The sequence below is a fragment of the Pipra filicauda genome, unplaced genomic scaffold (genome assembly GCF_003945595.2).
Source record: "Pipra filicauda isolate LSUMZ 115617 unplaced genomic scaffold, ASM394559v2 scaffold121_size3267253_pilon, whole genome shotgun sequence".
Lineage (NCBI taxonomy): Eukaryota > Metazoa > Chordata > Aves > Passeriformes > Pipridae > Pipra > Pipra filicauda.
The window spans coordinates 617,916-633,906 of record NW_024103674.1 but is presented as its reverse complement, the minus strand read 5'-3'; the positions used below and the strand labels follow the sequence as shown (position 1 = coordinate 633,906).

The 15,991-nt window shown below is 39.9% G+C and overlaps 1 protein-coding gene across 4 annotated transcripts in view; it reads left to right on the top strand.

Annotated features, from left to right (window-relative positions):
- The window catches only part of CDK5RAP2 (CDK5 regulatory subunit associated protein 2), a 72,250-nt gene extending 56,504 nt beyond the window's left edge, over positions 1-15,746 (top strand). For 2 of the 4 annotated variants that reach the window (XM_027729898.2, XM_027729897.2), the window contains exons 30-39: positions 2,731-2,847; positions 3,117-3,306; positions 3,517-3,638; positions 4,944-5,192; positions 6,057-6,146; positions 6,421-6,680; positions 8,935-9,081; positions 10,944-11,082; positions 14,130-14,176; positions 15,069-15,746. In XM_027729898.2, coding sequence (XP_027585699.2) covers positions 2,731-2,847; positions 3,117-3,306; positions 3,517-3,638; positions 4,944-5,192; positions 6,057-6,146; positions 6,421-6,680; positions 8,935-9,081; positions 10,944-11,082; positions 14,130-14,176; positions 15,069-15,128 — 1,421 coding nt within the window. In that variant the 3' untranslated portion in view covers positions 15,129-15,746. Of the gene's footprint in view, positions 1-2,730; positions 2,848-3,116; positions 3,307-3,516; positions 3,639-4,943; positions 5,193-6,053; positions 6,147-6,420; positions 6,681-8,934; positions 9,082-10,943; positions 11,083-14,129; positions 14,177-15,068 lie in introns of all 4 variants that reach the window. The other 2 variants (XM_027729896.2, XM_027729895.2) reach the window with 1 other exon arrangement.
- The last annotated feature ends 245 nt before the right edge of the window (positions 15,747-15,991 follow it).

Here is a 15,991-nt window from a genome sequence, read left to right as displayed (position 1 = left end):
GAGGCAGATTCCTGAAGGCATGGGGTGATAGGGCAAGGGGGAATGGCCTTAAGCTGAAGGATGGTAGGTTTAGATTGGATATTAGAAAGAAATTCTTCCCCGTGAGGGTGGAGAGGCACTGGCACAGGTTGCCCAGAGAAGCTGTGGCTTCCCCTGAATCCCTGGGAGTGTCCAAGGCCAGGTTGGATGGGGCTTGGAGCAACCTGGGCTAGTGGAAGGTGTCCCTGCCCATGGCAGGGGGTGGGATGAGATGAGCTTTAAGGCCTCTTCCCACCCAAACCACTCTGTGATTCTATGAATTCAATACTTTTACTTTTAACTTAATATCCTTAGTTTGTTTTCCTTTAAAACAGAAAGCCAAATTGTAACATACTTAATTGTTGATGAGAGCCTGTTAAATTCATGATACTGAATCATTTGTTCAACTGAAGTTATTGCATAGATTTATTCTGGTCTAATAAATGTTATATGGATGTACATACATCTGCCCACTATTTTTGCCGTGTTATTTTTAATATTTAGATTCTCTAAGTATTTAAATGCCTCTGGGCTTCCAGTATTCTATAAATGACTCAAGTGCTGGTAATGACTACATCGTTCCTGTAGAGCTGAGGTTTGCAGTGCAAGTAGAACTAAAATAATTGCTTCAATCATTTCAAATGTTAGGCTTCAAAACAAAATCAAAGGTTTAATTTTGAGTTTCCCAGGTTTCAAATGTTATTAATGGCAGTTAACATTAAAATAGGTGCTTTTTTGCTTTTTTAACCCATAAGTGACTGTATCTACTCAGAATTCTCTTCATCTGTCAATGCCTTTATTTTGCTTTACCTGGGAATGAATATTTTCTTCCTCTTTGCTGTGATTTTCAACAGTGCCTTTCTTTCAGTCGGTGTTTCCTTTGAAACCTTCAAGGTATGCTTCCTTAGCACTCACTTTTTCAGCACAAAACAGAATGAGAACTCAAGTGTATTGCAATTGTGGGCCCTGATGCTCCACTTTCCTCTGGTTAGATGGACCTTTGCCTCTGTGGAGAGTGTAATTGATGTCAGCAGGGCTCTGCACAGAAGTAGTAGTCTCAATAGTGGGTCAAATTGCAGGATTGTGTCCCTATTACCACTGGCTCTACATTATCCCTTATTATGTAAGATAACTACTAGTTATATTCTAAAGCCTTTCAGTAGAACTGTGATAGCATAACTTTTCAAATAGGATAAAGCTGGGTGATGGGCAATAAATTAAATTAGAATCAAGATGAGACCATCAAGCCTTGCCACTTCAACTTGAATTGCTTTGTTAAAGTCTGAAAAGGGAAAAGCCTTTTGAGTTCACAGAGCTGCCTCAACTCTTTAACATATAGATAGTGAAATGCCATTAGTGCCAGGCTTCTGGAGCCTTTGAGTCTTTCAGTAGTGACAAGAGGTGCATATCATGGCACACTACATCCCAGTTAGGTAGTGGGTAAAAGCTTCAATTGGGATTACAATAAAATAAGATTACTCAGAGGAAGTGCAGCACATCAAATTGAATTGAACTGCCAGAGCTGAAAGGCATCCTCCTCATACACTCAGCTAATTTTTTTTGCCAGCTGGTTATTTCTCTATTAACCAAATACTTGACACTCTTGTAGTTATCTCAGGAGATACTGGGATAACCAATCAACTGAAAAATACTTTTAATTCCAGTGGGTCCTGGAGTGTTTTACTGACTATGAGAAGGCTGTAAAGGGCAATAAAATTTACTTGACTTGCATTTCAGAGGCAGCACCTTGAGAGTGGAATGTGGCACTTTCCAGACTGCACTGTAACAGTGCACTTGGGGAATGAGTAACATAAATACAGTACATTATGAGGAGTGCCTGGGCTGGAAGTTGACTGACTGGATACAGGATTTAACGCTTATATTCATATGACTAACACAATAAGATCCTCGGGATAGGATTCATCACCCTTATCTTTCTGAAATTTAGACATCTAAATCTGTGCTGGTTTTCCAAAGCTTCTCATGGAGGCACTGGAGAGAAGTGCAGCTCTTGGAGAACAGGGCTCTCACCCACAGAGAGGTGTGGAGGGGATGCACGGGGTGAGCTGCTCTCTGGAGGGGCCTGTTCCTCCCTGTGGCTGCTGATGGTTGATCAAGTCGGGCTCAGTTATCTGAATTTTAGATACACGAATTTAAGAGGGATGAATCTTCATCCCTGTGGTCATAAATGTGTTCTCAGTTTGTAATCAGATGCCAAGACAGTGACTCTTGGCTGTGTGGTAACAGATCTATTGCCAGACTATTTATGTTACTCCTGCATTAGTCCCTGTGGATTAGTTGGTAGAATCTAGTTGTTCTCTCACTAAATACAATGGAGTATGAGCAGAGCAAGACTAAAATATATGATAAACCCTCCAACAGTTTTCAAGTCATAGAAATGTCACAAAATACTCCTACATTTTGTCCTATTGGGATATTAACTGACAGGTGAAAACTGCTGGGGATAATTGTGCAATTTTGGTAATGGTTGCCCAGCAATGAGAGATACTTGTGATGCTCAGGGCTTTGGATTACTTGGCATTAACCTGAGCTGCCTTTTAGCCTGTAGTGATAACCTTCAAAATATATAGTGGAGAAATAGCTTTCATAACATGTTTTTCTGCAATTTTTTAAATTGTTCTTGTCTGGAAAGTTTAATCTTTAATGACCTAGAGATGACTCATAAATCATCTTTTATGTATATATTTATAGGTTCTGCAAACATTTTTATCCATGGCTCAGAGCAGCATAATTCCCTCACTTCTGAAATACATTTCCTGAGGAAGCAAAATCAAGTTCTGAATGCAATGTTAGCAAAAGGATCCAGAGGTAAAAACGTGAACTGTGCTTTACAGGAGTAGCCTGCAACTCATCCCAGATCAGAAAACAATAAAATAGTCACATTCTACTCATTAAACTGACTTAACCATTCTCCCCACCCCTGCAATTCCATGCTCAACCATAAGCATCCAAGCTGGGATTAACAATAATAGAGTAGCAGCTGTTATTTTCTGATAGTCTCTGAAAAAGCTGATTTAGTTAAAAACCATAGCTTTAGTGGGGGCGTTACAGATACCTTGTGTTTCTTCTTGTTTCAGATAAACAAAAGGAAAATGAAAAGTTAAGAGAATCTCTTTCTAAAAAGAGTGCAATCATTGAGCATCTTCAGGAGGATCATGAGTGCATCAAGAAGGAAAACGAAAAGTTGCAAAAACAAATTTGCCAAAAGGAAGATGAAATCAGATACCTGACATGTCAAATTTACAGCAGTCGTAATGAATTAAACAGGTATTGATTCTGTCCACATTTAAACAGTCATTTAGAGAAGAAGATTGTCAATGTGACAAGCACGTGTTTAGCCATAGCCATTAACATTAATGAGGTGCATGGATGTATTCAAAAGGCAAGGCAAGAATTACGGAGGGAAAGAGGAATGGATTTTAGATTTTGAAAAAAAAAAATAAGAATTTAACTCAGCTGTTTATTGGGACTTAACAGGTTGCAAACAGAAATCAATGTAAAGCAACATCAGATCTCAGAGAATGAGAAGTTACTGCAGTCGCTGCGGACGGAGATCAAGGTGTATGAAAAGCTGGAAGAAGCAAGAAGGAAGAGGACAGGTATAAATGCACAACATTTGCCCTTGCAACCCTTCCCTCTGAATATGACCTTGTAGGGCTGGGTCACTGTTTCTGTGCTTCTGCTTCTCTGCTGTGCAGAGGGAACTGACAACTTGCTAATCAAACGCTGCTTTTTACTTGGTGTCACTGCCAGGCTGTTTGAGATGTTGACTGCACACACCCCAAGTTCCCTTTGTCTTTTAGCTAAGCTAAAAACAAGAATTGAAGATTTAGTGTCTCAGGCTTCCTGGGAATCTTAGATATTTACTTGTCATCTAAGTACCTGCTGCTGCATCCTCACAGGTCGTGCTTACTCAGGTAGCTTGTGCTTTCTCTTGGCTGAAGGTGAGGGTATGGCTTCTCCCTGGGGCTGGGAGAAGTGCTGGCACTGCTTTCTGAACGAGCTGTTTAATAATTTCCAGTCCACTTTGATGTCACTAAAGGTGAGAGGGGGACTGGAGCTCACCTGAGTTCTTCCTACCCCTTGTAAGGAAGCTGGTGAGATAAAAGAGTGGAATGCTGCTCATTGCTGCATTCCCCTTGCCAGATCCAGCAAATTCCTTATTGGAACTTCTTGTAAAAGGTGATTTTTTTTCTCCCTGCTCCTCTAATATGCCCTGCTGCCACTGGATTTCCTGCCTGGCTGCAGCAGAAGAACCCTATTGGCACAAGGCTTTAAGCCAAAGTTGGCTCAGGGTGGAAGTGATTCTTGTGGAACTGGTGATGCCATTAGAGAGTAGCAGCACCCTCCTCATGTAGCTCAGCCCCTTCCCACTGTCTGGAGAACACCTTCATGAGTTTGATTTCAGCAGGAAAGAATACATGGAATTGTTTCTGTGAAAAGGCAAACACAGCCCTTGCTTTTTTTCATGTTCAGATTTGTTCCTCTGGTTGCCAGGTGATCACTACTTTGTTTTTAATTCCGTGTGTAAAATTAAACTCCCAATTCTACTTCATCCCTCCTCTGTACTCTGAGATTACCCATTTCTTTTTCTTTCCCCAGACTGTGCATTACTGAGCTTCAGATTTTGTAAATCCTCTTCATTCTGTTTTTATCACATTTTTTAGCTTTTGGCTTGAGACTTAGTAGCTTTAATGGACAAAGTGAAAAATAATTTTCAGCTCTTTAAATCTTTCCTGGATAGAAGCAATTAAGACGTGCTTTTTTGTTTATCTCAATGCTGTTTGTAGTTAATTCTTAATATTGAGGATAACACTGGCTATAACTTACTTGCTGAGCGTTCTAGTAGCTAATATTTTTTAATAGTTAAAGATGTTTAAGTGTTTCTTTTGAAATTGTCTCAGATGCCAGATGTGATGCCTCAGAGGAATTCAGAAAAGATCAGAATAATCCACTTGACTTACACGAACTGTTGACTGAAATACAGAGTCTGCGGGTGCAGCTGGAAAGGAGCATCGAGACCAACAAGTCCTTGCATGAAAAATTAGAGGAACAACTTTCCAAAGGAAAGAGGGAGGAAGTGGCATCAGTGTCAGCTGTTAATATCAACTGTCTTTTCAAACCAGGATCTCAGCACTGTGCAGGAGTGAATGGTACTGTGCTGTGTGTGCTTTTGTTGTGCTGTGGAACCTGTGCCTTGCTCTTTAAAGATGCTCTAAAAGCCTTATACAACATCAGCTGCACCCAAATCCCCTTCCTGGTAGAGCTGTTTGTGCAGGGGGTGTGAAGTGAAATTTTCCTTACCTGGGGGTTCTTTTTTCACTCCAGAGCTCTGTAGTGTTTGTAAGGGTGAGTATGTATTACCCAAGAATGATCAATAAATGCACTAAATGGGCTCTGGATAAATCACTTGTCCCTTTTTTGCCCTTGAGGAATATTTTACCTTTATTTCAATCACTTTTAAGTGATGCTGTTTTAGCAAATCAAGGAAAATGTAATGTTTACACTCAGGTTATTGTTCCAATATAAATGTACATGGGATGCAGAGAGCATGAAAATCTTCCTTGCTGCTTAAAGTGCTCTGCATAGTAACAGCTTTCCATACATCCAGCATACAGCCAGAAAAACTCCTTGTAATGTCAACAGCTGACTTTATTAGGTTTTTAGGTTGCTGTCTTTACTCATAAGTGCTTAGGGAATTTGGAAGATCTTTAGTCTGGTAGTGTGGAGAGTGTCATACTTCTTGTGAAATTAATGGGAAGCTTACATTTGCTAATTAAAATATGCTCTTCAGGAGGTATTTTAGATATTTTTACTATTTTGGGAGATATCTAGAACTTTGGATAGATGCTAAAATACAAGAGTAGGTAAATACTGGAAGATCCATGGCTGCGTTTCCCTGCTTCCTGAGTCCAAGTGCAGCATCAGCAATAAAAGGAGCAGAAGTAGAGTTGGGAAGTTTTTTTAATGGATGTAAACATCTACTGATAAGAGTTTTCCTTCTCACTTTTTAGTAGAAAACCTTTGCAAATGCCCTGCTGCCAGCAGAAACATTTGTGAGCAGCAGAAGCAGAGGAGTGGACGTTGCATTTCACTGGGGAAAACAGGTACGTCCAAATGTGTCCTAAATGTGAGTTATGACCCTGAGATGAGCTCAGTTGGTCAGAGCCCGGTGCTAATAATGCCAAGGTTGTGGGTTCAATCCCTGTATGAGCCATTCACTTAAGAGTTGGACTTTAAAATCCTTGTGGGTCCCTTCCAGCTCAGAATATTCCGCGATCCTGTAACTGTCGGTACCTCAGACCTGTGGTTTGAGAGAAATTCAGTGTAAATCGGTTCTGCACGTAAGGATAAAAGAAGTCCACTATTTTTCTATCCCAGGTACACTCCCAGCCCCTAAGGATGATGTAGACAGTGCTTCCCACTGCAGCAGCACCTCCTGCTCCAGCACCACGTGCACCCCTCGCCTGGTGCCCGGACACGGGGTGTGGGCGGACAAAAACGGGCGCCACGTGCTGGGGCTGATCGAGGACTACGAGGCCCTGAGGAAACAGATCACAGAGGGGCAGCAGGTCCTGGCAGAAATGGATATTTCCCTGAGAGACATCACTGGTACGAAGCTGCAGGAGCCTGGAGTAAAGGTAAGCAGAGAAAGCTGCTAAAGGAGGGTGAATTTATAGAAGAAGAACCAGGTGCAGCAGGCACTGAATGACTCAGGACACCTCGACCTTCACGGTCCAAGCCTCATCTAAATGCAGGCACTTATTTGTGATTCTGAGTTAATGAGGCTACAGGTAAATTAGTTAATTCTGGTGCTTTAAGCAATCTTAGTTTTACTTGCAAGTCGAAATGAGGTAAAACTGCTTGCTTTTATATGAAAAGTGGTGTTTGTTACGCTGGAAATGATAAAAAAGCCAAATGAAAGCAACAACAGAAAACCTCAGGTAAAAGTCTGAAATGCTTTAAAGAGGGCATAAAGTAGTGGTGTGTAAAAATAATCTAAGGATAAAACTAATTGAGATTTTCTTGTAATGCAGGAAATATGAGACAATTAAAAGAAATGGGATACAGAGCTAATAAAGTTCCTCACTTAGTTGAATTCAGCCCTTTAGTAACACCAGGTTGTAACTGTACATTAATGATTGATGCATGCTAATGAGGGTTGTTTCATATTACATTCCTATTCAGGGAAGCTTTTTAATATTTTTTCACTTCTTGGTATCAGCTGAGCATTTTAGCAATATCAGTGGCTATCCACAGACTGGAATATCTTATTAATGATCAAATATTGTCTTCTGGAACACAGTGTATCATCCTTTCTGCATCCTGTGACACAGTAATAACAAGTCATGGTGCTCTTGCTGTAATCTTAAACATAACAATGTTTAAACAAATCAAATGTTTGTGTTGTCTTGAATAATGTCAGTCCTTTCCCTCTAGAATCAGGAGAACTGGTTAGTGTTTACTTCTGCTCATTTTATCTTATGTAATATTTTCAATTCCTGGACACAGTTAATGATGGCATATTTGGGGTGGATTGAAAAGATAAATTTGCCTACAAGCTTCAATTAAAGGGAAGGAACAGTCTGTACATGTCTGTGGCATCTAATAAAGAGCTAAAAAACTTAAACCCCAACAGGAAAGGCTTGGAACAGGCACTGAAAACAACAGCCAGTGGTAAAAATAATGAACCACTGGCATGGAGGGTGCTCAGAGACACTTACTGGAGGCGATTTTAAAAATGATTATGCCAATATTTGAAAAATTCCATGTAATGTTTGCTGCCTTGGAGTGGGAAAGGAAACTAAGTGACTAATGAAGGTCCTTTTCACCCCTATGATTTTATGATAATATAAATGTTGTAAAAACCATTCCTGCTGCTCTTCAAAAACCAGAAGGTCTTAACTGCAGGGATAAATTTGTGCTACTTATTTTTGCAGTTATAATTAGTGAAGCTACTGAAGGTGCAGTCTTCCACAATTCTGAAATTCTTTTTGTGGTATCACATGTGTGCTCACCCAGGAAAATGATGCCTGAATGACAGTTAAGACTCTCTGAAGTATCATATATTTCCAAATGACCTAGTTAACATACTGATAATGACTGGAAAAGTAATCTCTCTAAGTTTTTAACTTGTTTTGTTGGTGTAAAGATAAAAGCAGTAAGTTTCACAATTTGCAGTTTCCTATCAAGCTTTACATCACTGAATTTTCAGACTACTTAGCAAATGGGATGTTTTATGTGACAGGAGGATTCTGGTTAGATAACAATGCTAAATAAATATTCAGATTATATCCTGCATGGGGTAGGAACTGCAAATGCTTTTCCTTCATTACCCTTCCCCCTTCTGTAGCACCATTGCTTTGGTAATTCATTTGCTCCCCTCGCATTCTTTCCCTCCTTTATTTCACATTTATGCAATTTCTTCAATTTGGTTTCCTCATCTGTCAGCAGAGGAAAACATTTTATGTGTGTCCTGATGGTTATTTTAGCATTAAATGGAACAGTTTAAAGGGTCTGCTAAGGAAGAAACATCTATATTGCTTAAATTGATGTCTGTAATCATTGACTTTCAAATAACATGACACGAAATGCAAATGGAGAAAGAAGAGAGTTGCCAACTGTTACCATGTGGCAAAGGAAATCTAGTAAATATAATCTATTCTTAATCATGGTTATTGATTAGGATGAATCCCCTCCCTCCCTGAAATTCTCAGATAATGCATAATTCATCAGCTTTTGTTAACTAACAAATTAGTTTTTATGGCAAACAATGTCTGTGTACATTATCTTAAATATGAAATCACACCCACTGGATTAAATCCATTCATTAAGATTACATTTCCATAATGTTTTAAGTATAAAATATGACATGTCTCTACTCCTGTGATACAGGTACCAGCCCAGGCATCCCTGCATGGCTTTTCCACAAATACTCACACAGTGCAGCAGATTTTAGAAGAGGCTGCACGTTTATTGAAGCTTCTCTGGAGAGTTTCCCTTCCCCTGAAAGCTGCTCATGGTACTGCTCAGGGCACTCAGGTACTGCTGGGTTTCACTGGAATTTGTTGGATTTGAGGGTTTTTTCTGAACTCTGACAATGTGTCAAGGGAGATGGACCAGTTACAAACGTGTCCTTTGGGAAAATCTTTTGAAAATCATGAACCCAGGATGTCCAGTGTGTGCTGGTTCCTGTCCTGGTCATGTTGTGTGCCCAGGTGTTAATTTACAACATACTTTATAATCAAGATGTCATCTGTAACCCTGTCACAGGATATTCAGGAAACCCAGGCAGGTGGCAAATGTTCCACTTCTGCAAGAAAAGGTTTGGACTCCCTGTTATTTGAGCCAAATTCAATTTGATTATGTGTATTCCAGTAAGAACAGAAGCATCAGCACCTTCGATGTAATCTCAGCTACAAAATGTTGTTGATGCCAAAGCTGTAAAAGAGGATGCTTTTGTAAAAGTGTGACAAAACCCCAAGACAAGTTTTATAACATTTTAACTAAAAAGGATTGCACTATGCAAATGAATGAAAGTAAACTAAATGAGGAATGAATTATCTCTACTGTCAGAGTACCACCACTCAGCAATACAACTGTTTCAAACTCTGGCTTTAAAATAAATCTGAAGTGTTTTCACTGAGATTTTTGTATGTGTTTTTTAAGGGAAGTAGGATATTCCTGAAAAAACCCTCAAACTTTAGGAAAATAAACATTGTATATATAATTTCATGACATTTTTGGTGATGTTTTCTAGCATCCTTATATAGACTCACAAAAGCAGAAGGAGTTTGCTGTCTGATATATTCACTGATGTTTCAGCTCCATATTTGGAATGTCTTGGCAAGTGTGTGTGCTTCCATTTTTATCCTCATGTGTGTAAGCTATACAGACAGCTAAATGTTGGCCTGGGTTGCAGTATCTGAACATACCTCACACACACTCAGGGCTTTCAGTGTGTGGGTGATGCATCTTGTGCTTCCCTGTCACACTGATCCAAACCTTCTTCATTTGGATCAGTCACTTACGAAAATCTGACCTTAATGTGTGTGGGGATTCGAGTTCCCAGCATGCACCTAATTAGAGCCTAATAGAATCTTTTTTAAAGTTTCTTATCCAACATCCCGAGATCTTAAGAGTATTAGATTGCTTCTGATGTCTTAAATGCAGCATATGAAAGAATGTCTCTTGAAGCTTGATTGTAAAAGATACAGGGCATTCACTGCCTTCTCTGCAGCCCCACAGGAGCTGTGAGTAATCAGTTCTGCAGAGCTAAGTACTGGGGGCAAATTCCAGAGACACATTAATTAACAAGTGGCACAGGATTAAAAATGTGCAAGCTTAAGTTTGCCCAAGGATCCAAATTGGTGATACTGGAAGGGCTGCTCACCATCCTGTTTTGCAAGTTACTAACCATAACTTGTTTGGAACTGGTGAAAACTGAACCTTAATAATGATACTGTCAAATAATTTTGCAATTAAACCATCCTGTTCATATGTCCAGTGCCTTTTAGCCCTTTGATAAAGGCAGCATCAACTATTAACAGAACACTGGAGGAGCAAGATGGAAGTTCTGAACCTGCAGACAGGACACTTGCTGATCCCATGGCACTGCCCTTCCTTATCTTTTCCAGTTCAGAAACAAAAATAGGCACTGGTGTTAAGACTTTCCCCAGTGTAATAGAAGAATTGTAGTTGTCTCTTGACAGGTGTCATAGAATCATAGAATCATGTCACAGGTGTCCTGGAGGAAGGACAGGACTCAGACATCTTTCACTCCTTTAAGTTGTTCATACTCTAAGGAAGCTTGAGAGTCCTTGTACAAAAATATTGAGCAATTCTCAGTGTGGATAGTGCTTTTATGTAATAGTTTAATGTCATATTTTCTTTTCTCAATTTAGGATGAAGGGATGAAAGCAGAAATATTTCGATTACGGAAGAAACTGTCTGAGCAAGAGAAGAAGTTGCACAGCACAGTGAAACGCTTGCACTCCACAAACCAGCTGAAGGAAAACATGGAGAAAGTCATCATTGACCAGTGTAAGTGTGTGCTTTGTTAATGATTCTTATTTCATTTTTGTAGTCTGTGGCTACCTTTACAACTGGCATTCCCTTGTGCACTCCCAGCTGTTAGTGACAAACAGCTCAGGAGGTTCAGGCTGTGCCAGACTGATGGAGCCTCAGTCCAGTGGAAAAAAGTTGCCCAAAGTACAGAAAGCTGCAGAGAATATCATGGGAAGCAGTTCATGGTTTTACACAAACCACTGATAACATGTCAATCCATGCAGCTGCCCGATTGCCACTTGAGTTATTCCATTTTGGATACTATTTTTTCTATCTTGCAACAGTTCTGGACAGCTCCTGTTGCTGTAGACCTTTTCAGCCAAAGATTTTTGTCCTTCTCGGAACTGTGATTTTGCCTCAGTCTTAGTAAACATGGAATTAGGCTCTTAGATTTTCTGAGATGCTGCCCTTGTGGCAAAGGAGATCTGTCAGTGCTCTGCACCAGACTGGGGAGTGCAGGAGAACAAGGCTCAGAATAAGGGAAACAAAAATTTATTGTGAGTCCTTTTTTAAAGAAAAATTAGGATATGCTGTGAAATGATATTTTACTCTTAGCATCCTGTATCTAGGAAATTAGCTGGAAACATGAAAACAAGTGGGACACGGGCAGTATTGTAGCTGATTTAAGCCAGGTTTGAAGAGATCCATCTCTGCTGCTTTAGAGTTTAATCACTCACCAGAAGAGCTTTGAATGGATGTCTCCTCTACCTTCATACTACAGCCATATGTGTTTTGTGGGAGGGAGATTTAATTTTCTTCTTTAAAAAGAAAATTAAAAAGTCCTTCCTTACCTTCTCTGAAGAGGTGGGACTGAATGGCTCGTTAGTCTGTGCTGGAGTGGCACTTGTGTTACCAATAATTCACCTAGACTGGAAAATGTTCCACACCATACAAAGTTATAAAAATGGCCATAACACTATATGTGACTCAAGTCATTTAAATGCAGTGTAGAGTGATAAATGTTATTTTGCTCCATAGCCTGTAACTTTTATATCTAAGGTCCACGTGTCTCCTGCCTGCAGATTTTTGTTGTTTTAAGCATTTATGGGCTGGTTTTTGGTCACTTCTTTCAGAATTGTTATATTAAACGATGTACAAATTACTTATATTAAATCATAAACTGTGTTTTGTTCAAGTTTTAAAGCTAAATAGCTCAGTTTGGGGTTGTCATATAAAAATCAAAGCTATTGTAGTGTGTCTTTCCAAATAATATCCCTGGGGTAGATTTACTGGTGTAGTTTCTCCAGTTCCAGTGACATCTGGAACACACTGGGTTATTTCAGAACTAGGCAGGTTATAAATCAACAGAGATTTTTACCCTTGTAGCCAAAGTGTTATCCCTCTGCCACTCCACCACTGTGGAAATGTGCAAACAGCACATCTCCCCCTAATTTTGCTCCCTCTTTGCAGGGCTTTGAGCCTCATCTGAACGAGGGGCTGAGAAACTGAAACCTGCATTTTCTGAAACCTCCATAATGCAAAAGTGCTGCCTGGGGAGCAGCAGCTGTGCCAGCAGTGTCACAGCCTCCAAATTCCCTTCATGGGCTGAATTTAACATTTTTGATTTAGGAAAAAATCTAGTTTGCCAGGTGAAATGAATTTACTAGCAGAGCTCTTGTGAGCAGAGAGCACTCTGCTACACAGAAAGGCCTCGATGTGATTTTCTCTACGTTTCATTGATTATGGGAATTATGGATGTCGAGTTGCCTTCGCCTTAAAGAGCAATTTAATAATTGTTTCTAATTTGCATCTGTACACAAATTCCTGACCAAGCATACAGGGGGATCATGTGAAGCTGCTGGATTTTTGTCAGGATGTTCACACTTGTTTTTGAGATTTCTTCCTTTCCCCTTTTGCTGCTAAGAAAGGAAAAGCATCGGTTTCCTTTCCATGGGTGACCTTGCCCACCTTCATTCTCCACACATCCTGTTACCTGGCCACTCCACTGAGGATATTCAGGTTCCCTCTGTTATTTAACTGAACATTCCTAAATATATTCCTAAATATATTTAGAGGCAGAGACTGGAACATTCTTGTGGCTCAGAGTCTTCTGTGTGCTTTCTGTGGTGAGAGAACTCGTTGCTTATAAACCTCCTCTGAACCTCTGAACGTGGAACAATGTGGTGCCAAATTGCAGTAATCTGCCAAGGGTGTAATTATCTCATGACAGCTCTACCCTTGGAGTTGTTGGGTTCTTGCTGTTGTAATGAAAAATCTTTATTATGGCTAAATTGTTTATTTTTGAGACTGGAATATCAAATTGGTACTTGTGAGGGGTGTATTTCAGCAGTTATGGAGCTGACACAGATTAGAGACTCGCAGATTTAATCTGACATTTCTAAATACTGGTTTTGTTTGGGAGCATCCCCTCCTCTGTTCACAGGTCTCCTGCTGTCCCCACAGAGCCAAAGTAGCTGGATGAACAGAGGAAACTTGGAACCCTTCAGAACAAGCCCCTGACAGGATTTCCCCATGGTCCAGAGGGGTTGCCTTGTCCTTGAACTGCTGGAGGATCTGGGTGACTCCTTTTGCCACCTGCCCATGGTCCCCCCACAACATCTCCACTGCAAATTTTCTCTCTTCCCTACTAACTGCCCTCCCCAGCCCAAATAGGATATATAATGGCTCAAACTGGAGTTAAATCAGGCACCAGCTCCCCTCAGAATGAACAGAAAGTCTTCCTTTCTGCCTTAGGTGGAGGGAACTGGGCACTCAGGATCGCAGGGGCTGTTGGTGCCTGGGATGTTACACGTAGTCCTGAGCTATTCCTGTTTCACATGGAATGTTCTTGGTGTGGCAGAAAAACTTCTAAACCACTTCCATGATGCTTAGATTTGAAAAGCAGATTATGGAATACAGGCCAGGAGTAGGAAACCACATTCCAGGGGTGGCCTCTGGACCTGCCCTGTGGTCCTGAGGAAATCCTCCTGCTCAGATGTTGTTTAATATTTGGTCATAAGACTTGAATACAGTGAATTTAGAAAGACTTGAAGTATTCTTTTTAATCTCCTCTTTCTTTCCAGTGGTTTTAACTCATGATGTCTTGAAGAAAGCCAGAGGAAACCTGGAAGTAAGTAAAATTTTTGCTTGTTTTTAATTCCTTGGTATATGCTAATCAGAAATCTGCATTGCTGTGTCAGGAGTATTTTGCAGAATTAGTCTGATTTGCTTTAGGTTTGCTACCTAATCAAGTCTGGGTGACAGCAGTTTAGTATGATAAATAGTCTGCCGTGTTTGATGTCTGAATTAAGAGTTTTATGACTGACCACATAAACAGCTAAACCCTCTCCTTCCTGATGCTTCCCTAGATTAATATTCATGTCTGTCATCACCTTCCAGCAGTTTATTTTCGGGTGATCACAGCCTGATAACCTGCCTGCTGAACAAGTTCACAAAGACACCCTTATTTAAAGCTGGAGTGTGTATTAGTAACTGATGCACCTTTTATTTTTTAAACATGGACCCAACAGGCAAAGCTTTTGCAACCATCTCTTTGCTGATGAAAGGTATTAAATCACTTGGAGTGTTTAAATAATCACTGCTCAGATATAATTTCTCCCAGAAGGTTCAGACTTTGCTCCCAGAAGGATGAATACACTTCTTGACTGCTAAATCCCAGCCTTCTCCTCACACCCCTCCACTGTGAATGATTGTACAGTTCTCAGCCCCTCCTTGAATTTTCCTCTAACCTTTTCTGTGCACCCCTTCTCCCTCATCCCCATCAGTGCCTCCTTCAGCACTTCCCTGTGCAGCTGCTGTGCTGTTGTCTCAGCCCTGCCTGAGCTAGAAAGTGATGACATAAAAGAGTCTTTCTGCTTACAAAAGTCTTATCACTTTAATTTGAAGATCTGCTGAACACAGAAGCTCCTATTTGCAGCTCCTTGTGCAGCAGGATGGGGTAGGGACAAATTGTGGGCATCAAAGTACTGTACAATAATAGTAATTATTGCTTTTCTAACCAGGTCCCACCAGCTGAGAATCAAAAATCACCTTCCTACACCAGCAAAAAGAGGATTCTCTGAAGGAGAAAGTTCTGCTAACACAGACTGGTCCTGGGAGTTGTTTGCTTCATGCTGCCTTACTATTTATTGATGTAAAAATGTTTGTTCAGCTCTTTTAATGGAATCAGCCTTTGACCAAAAAAAAAAAAAAAAAAAAAAAGAGGACAAAAAAAGAATTCTTTTGGTAAATAACTTATTTAACATTTTCTGTAATGTAAAGATGGTTTTTAATATTTATTACAGAAGCAAGGTACTGCAGGTACTGAGGAAAACTCCAGATTTTTTTTTTTAAAGTTGGCACATTTGAAATTTTATATTTGCAATTGTCATGTTATAAACCTATTTGTTGTTATAGTCAAACAGGTCCAGAAAGAGTCAAGAATATGATCCACCTTCCACTGTTTCTCTACTGCTAAAATAATGCAGGTTAAAAAAAAAAAAAGATTCTGCCAGTTGTCATTGTTTTGTAGAAATGTGAAAAATGTTCAATATTTTAAAGCATTTTAACCATCTCTGGAAGATTCTTCTGGAAGCTGCCTGATACTGGGCTTTCTTACTGTCCTGTTAGGAACTTAGATTGATGCTGTGTCTGAAAATGTTACGTAGAATCAGACAATTAAAATGAAAAATAATCACAAACGTGTTTGTGTTATTTTGTTTAAAACCTCAGACTTTGAGCATTACTGAACAAAGAAACCACATCAGAGGGTGCCTTTGCTGAGTGGCACAAAGTGAACTGGGAAAATAGTTTAACCCTAACATGACCATAATACAGCAATTTTTAGTTACAAAAGTAGACTTTGTGGTGCAATCATGGTTTTATTGAACTAAATTAAAAAATCATAGAATGGTTTGGGTTGGAAGGGACCTTAAAGCTCATGTCA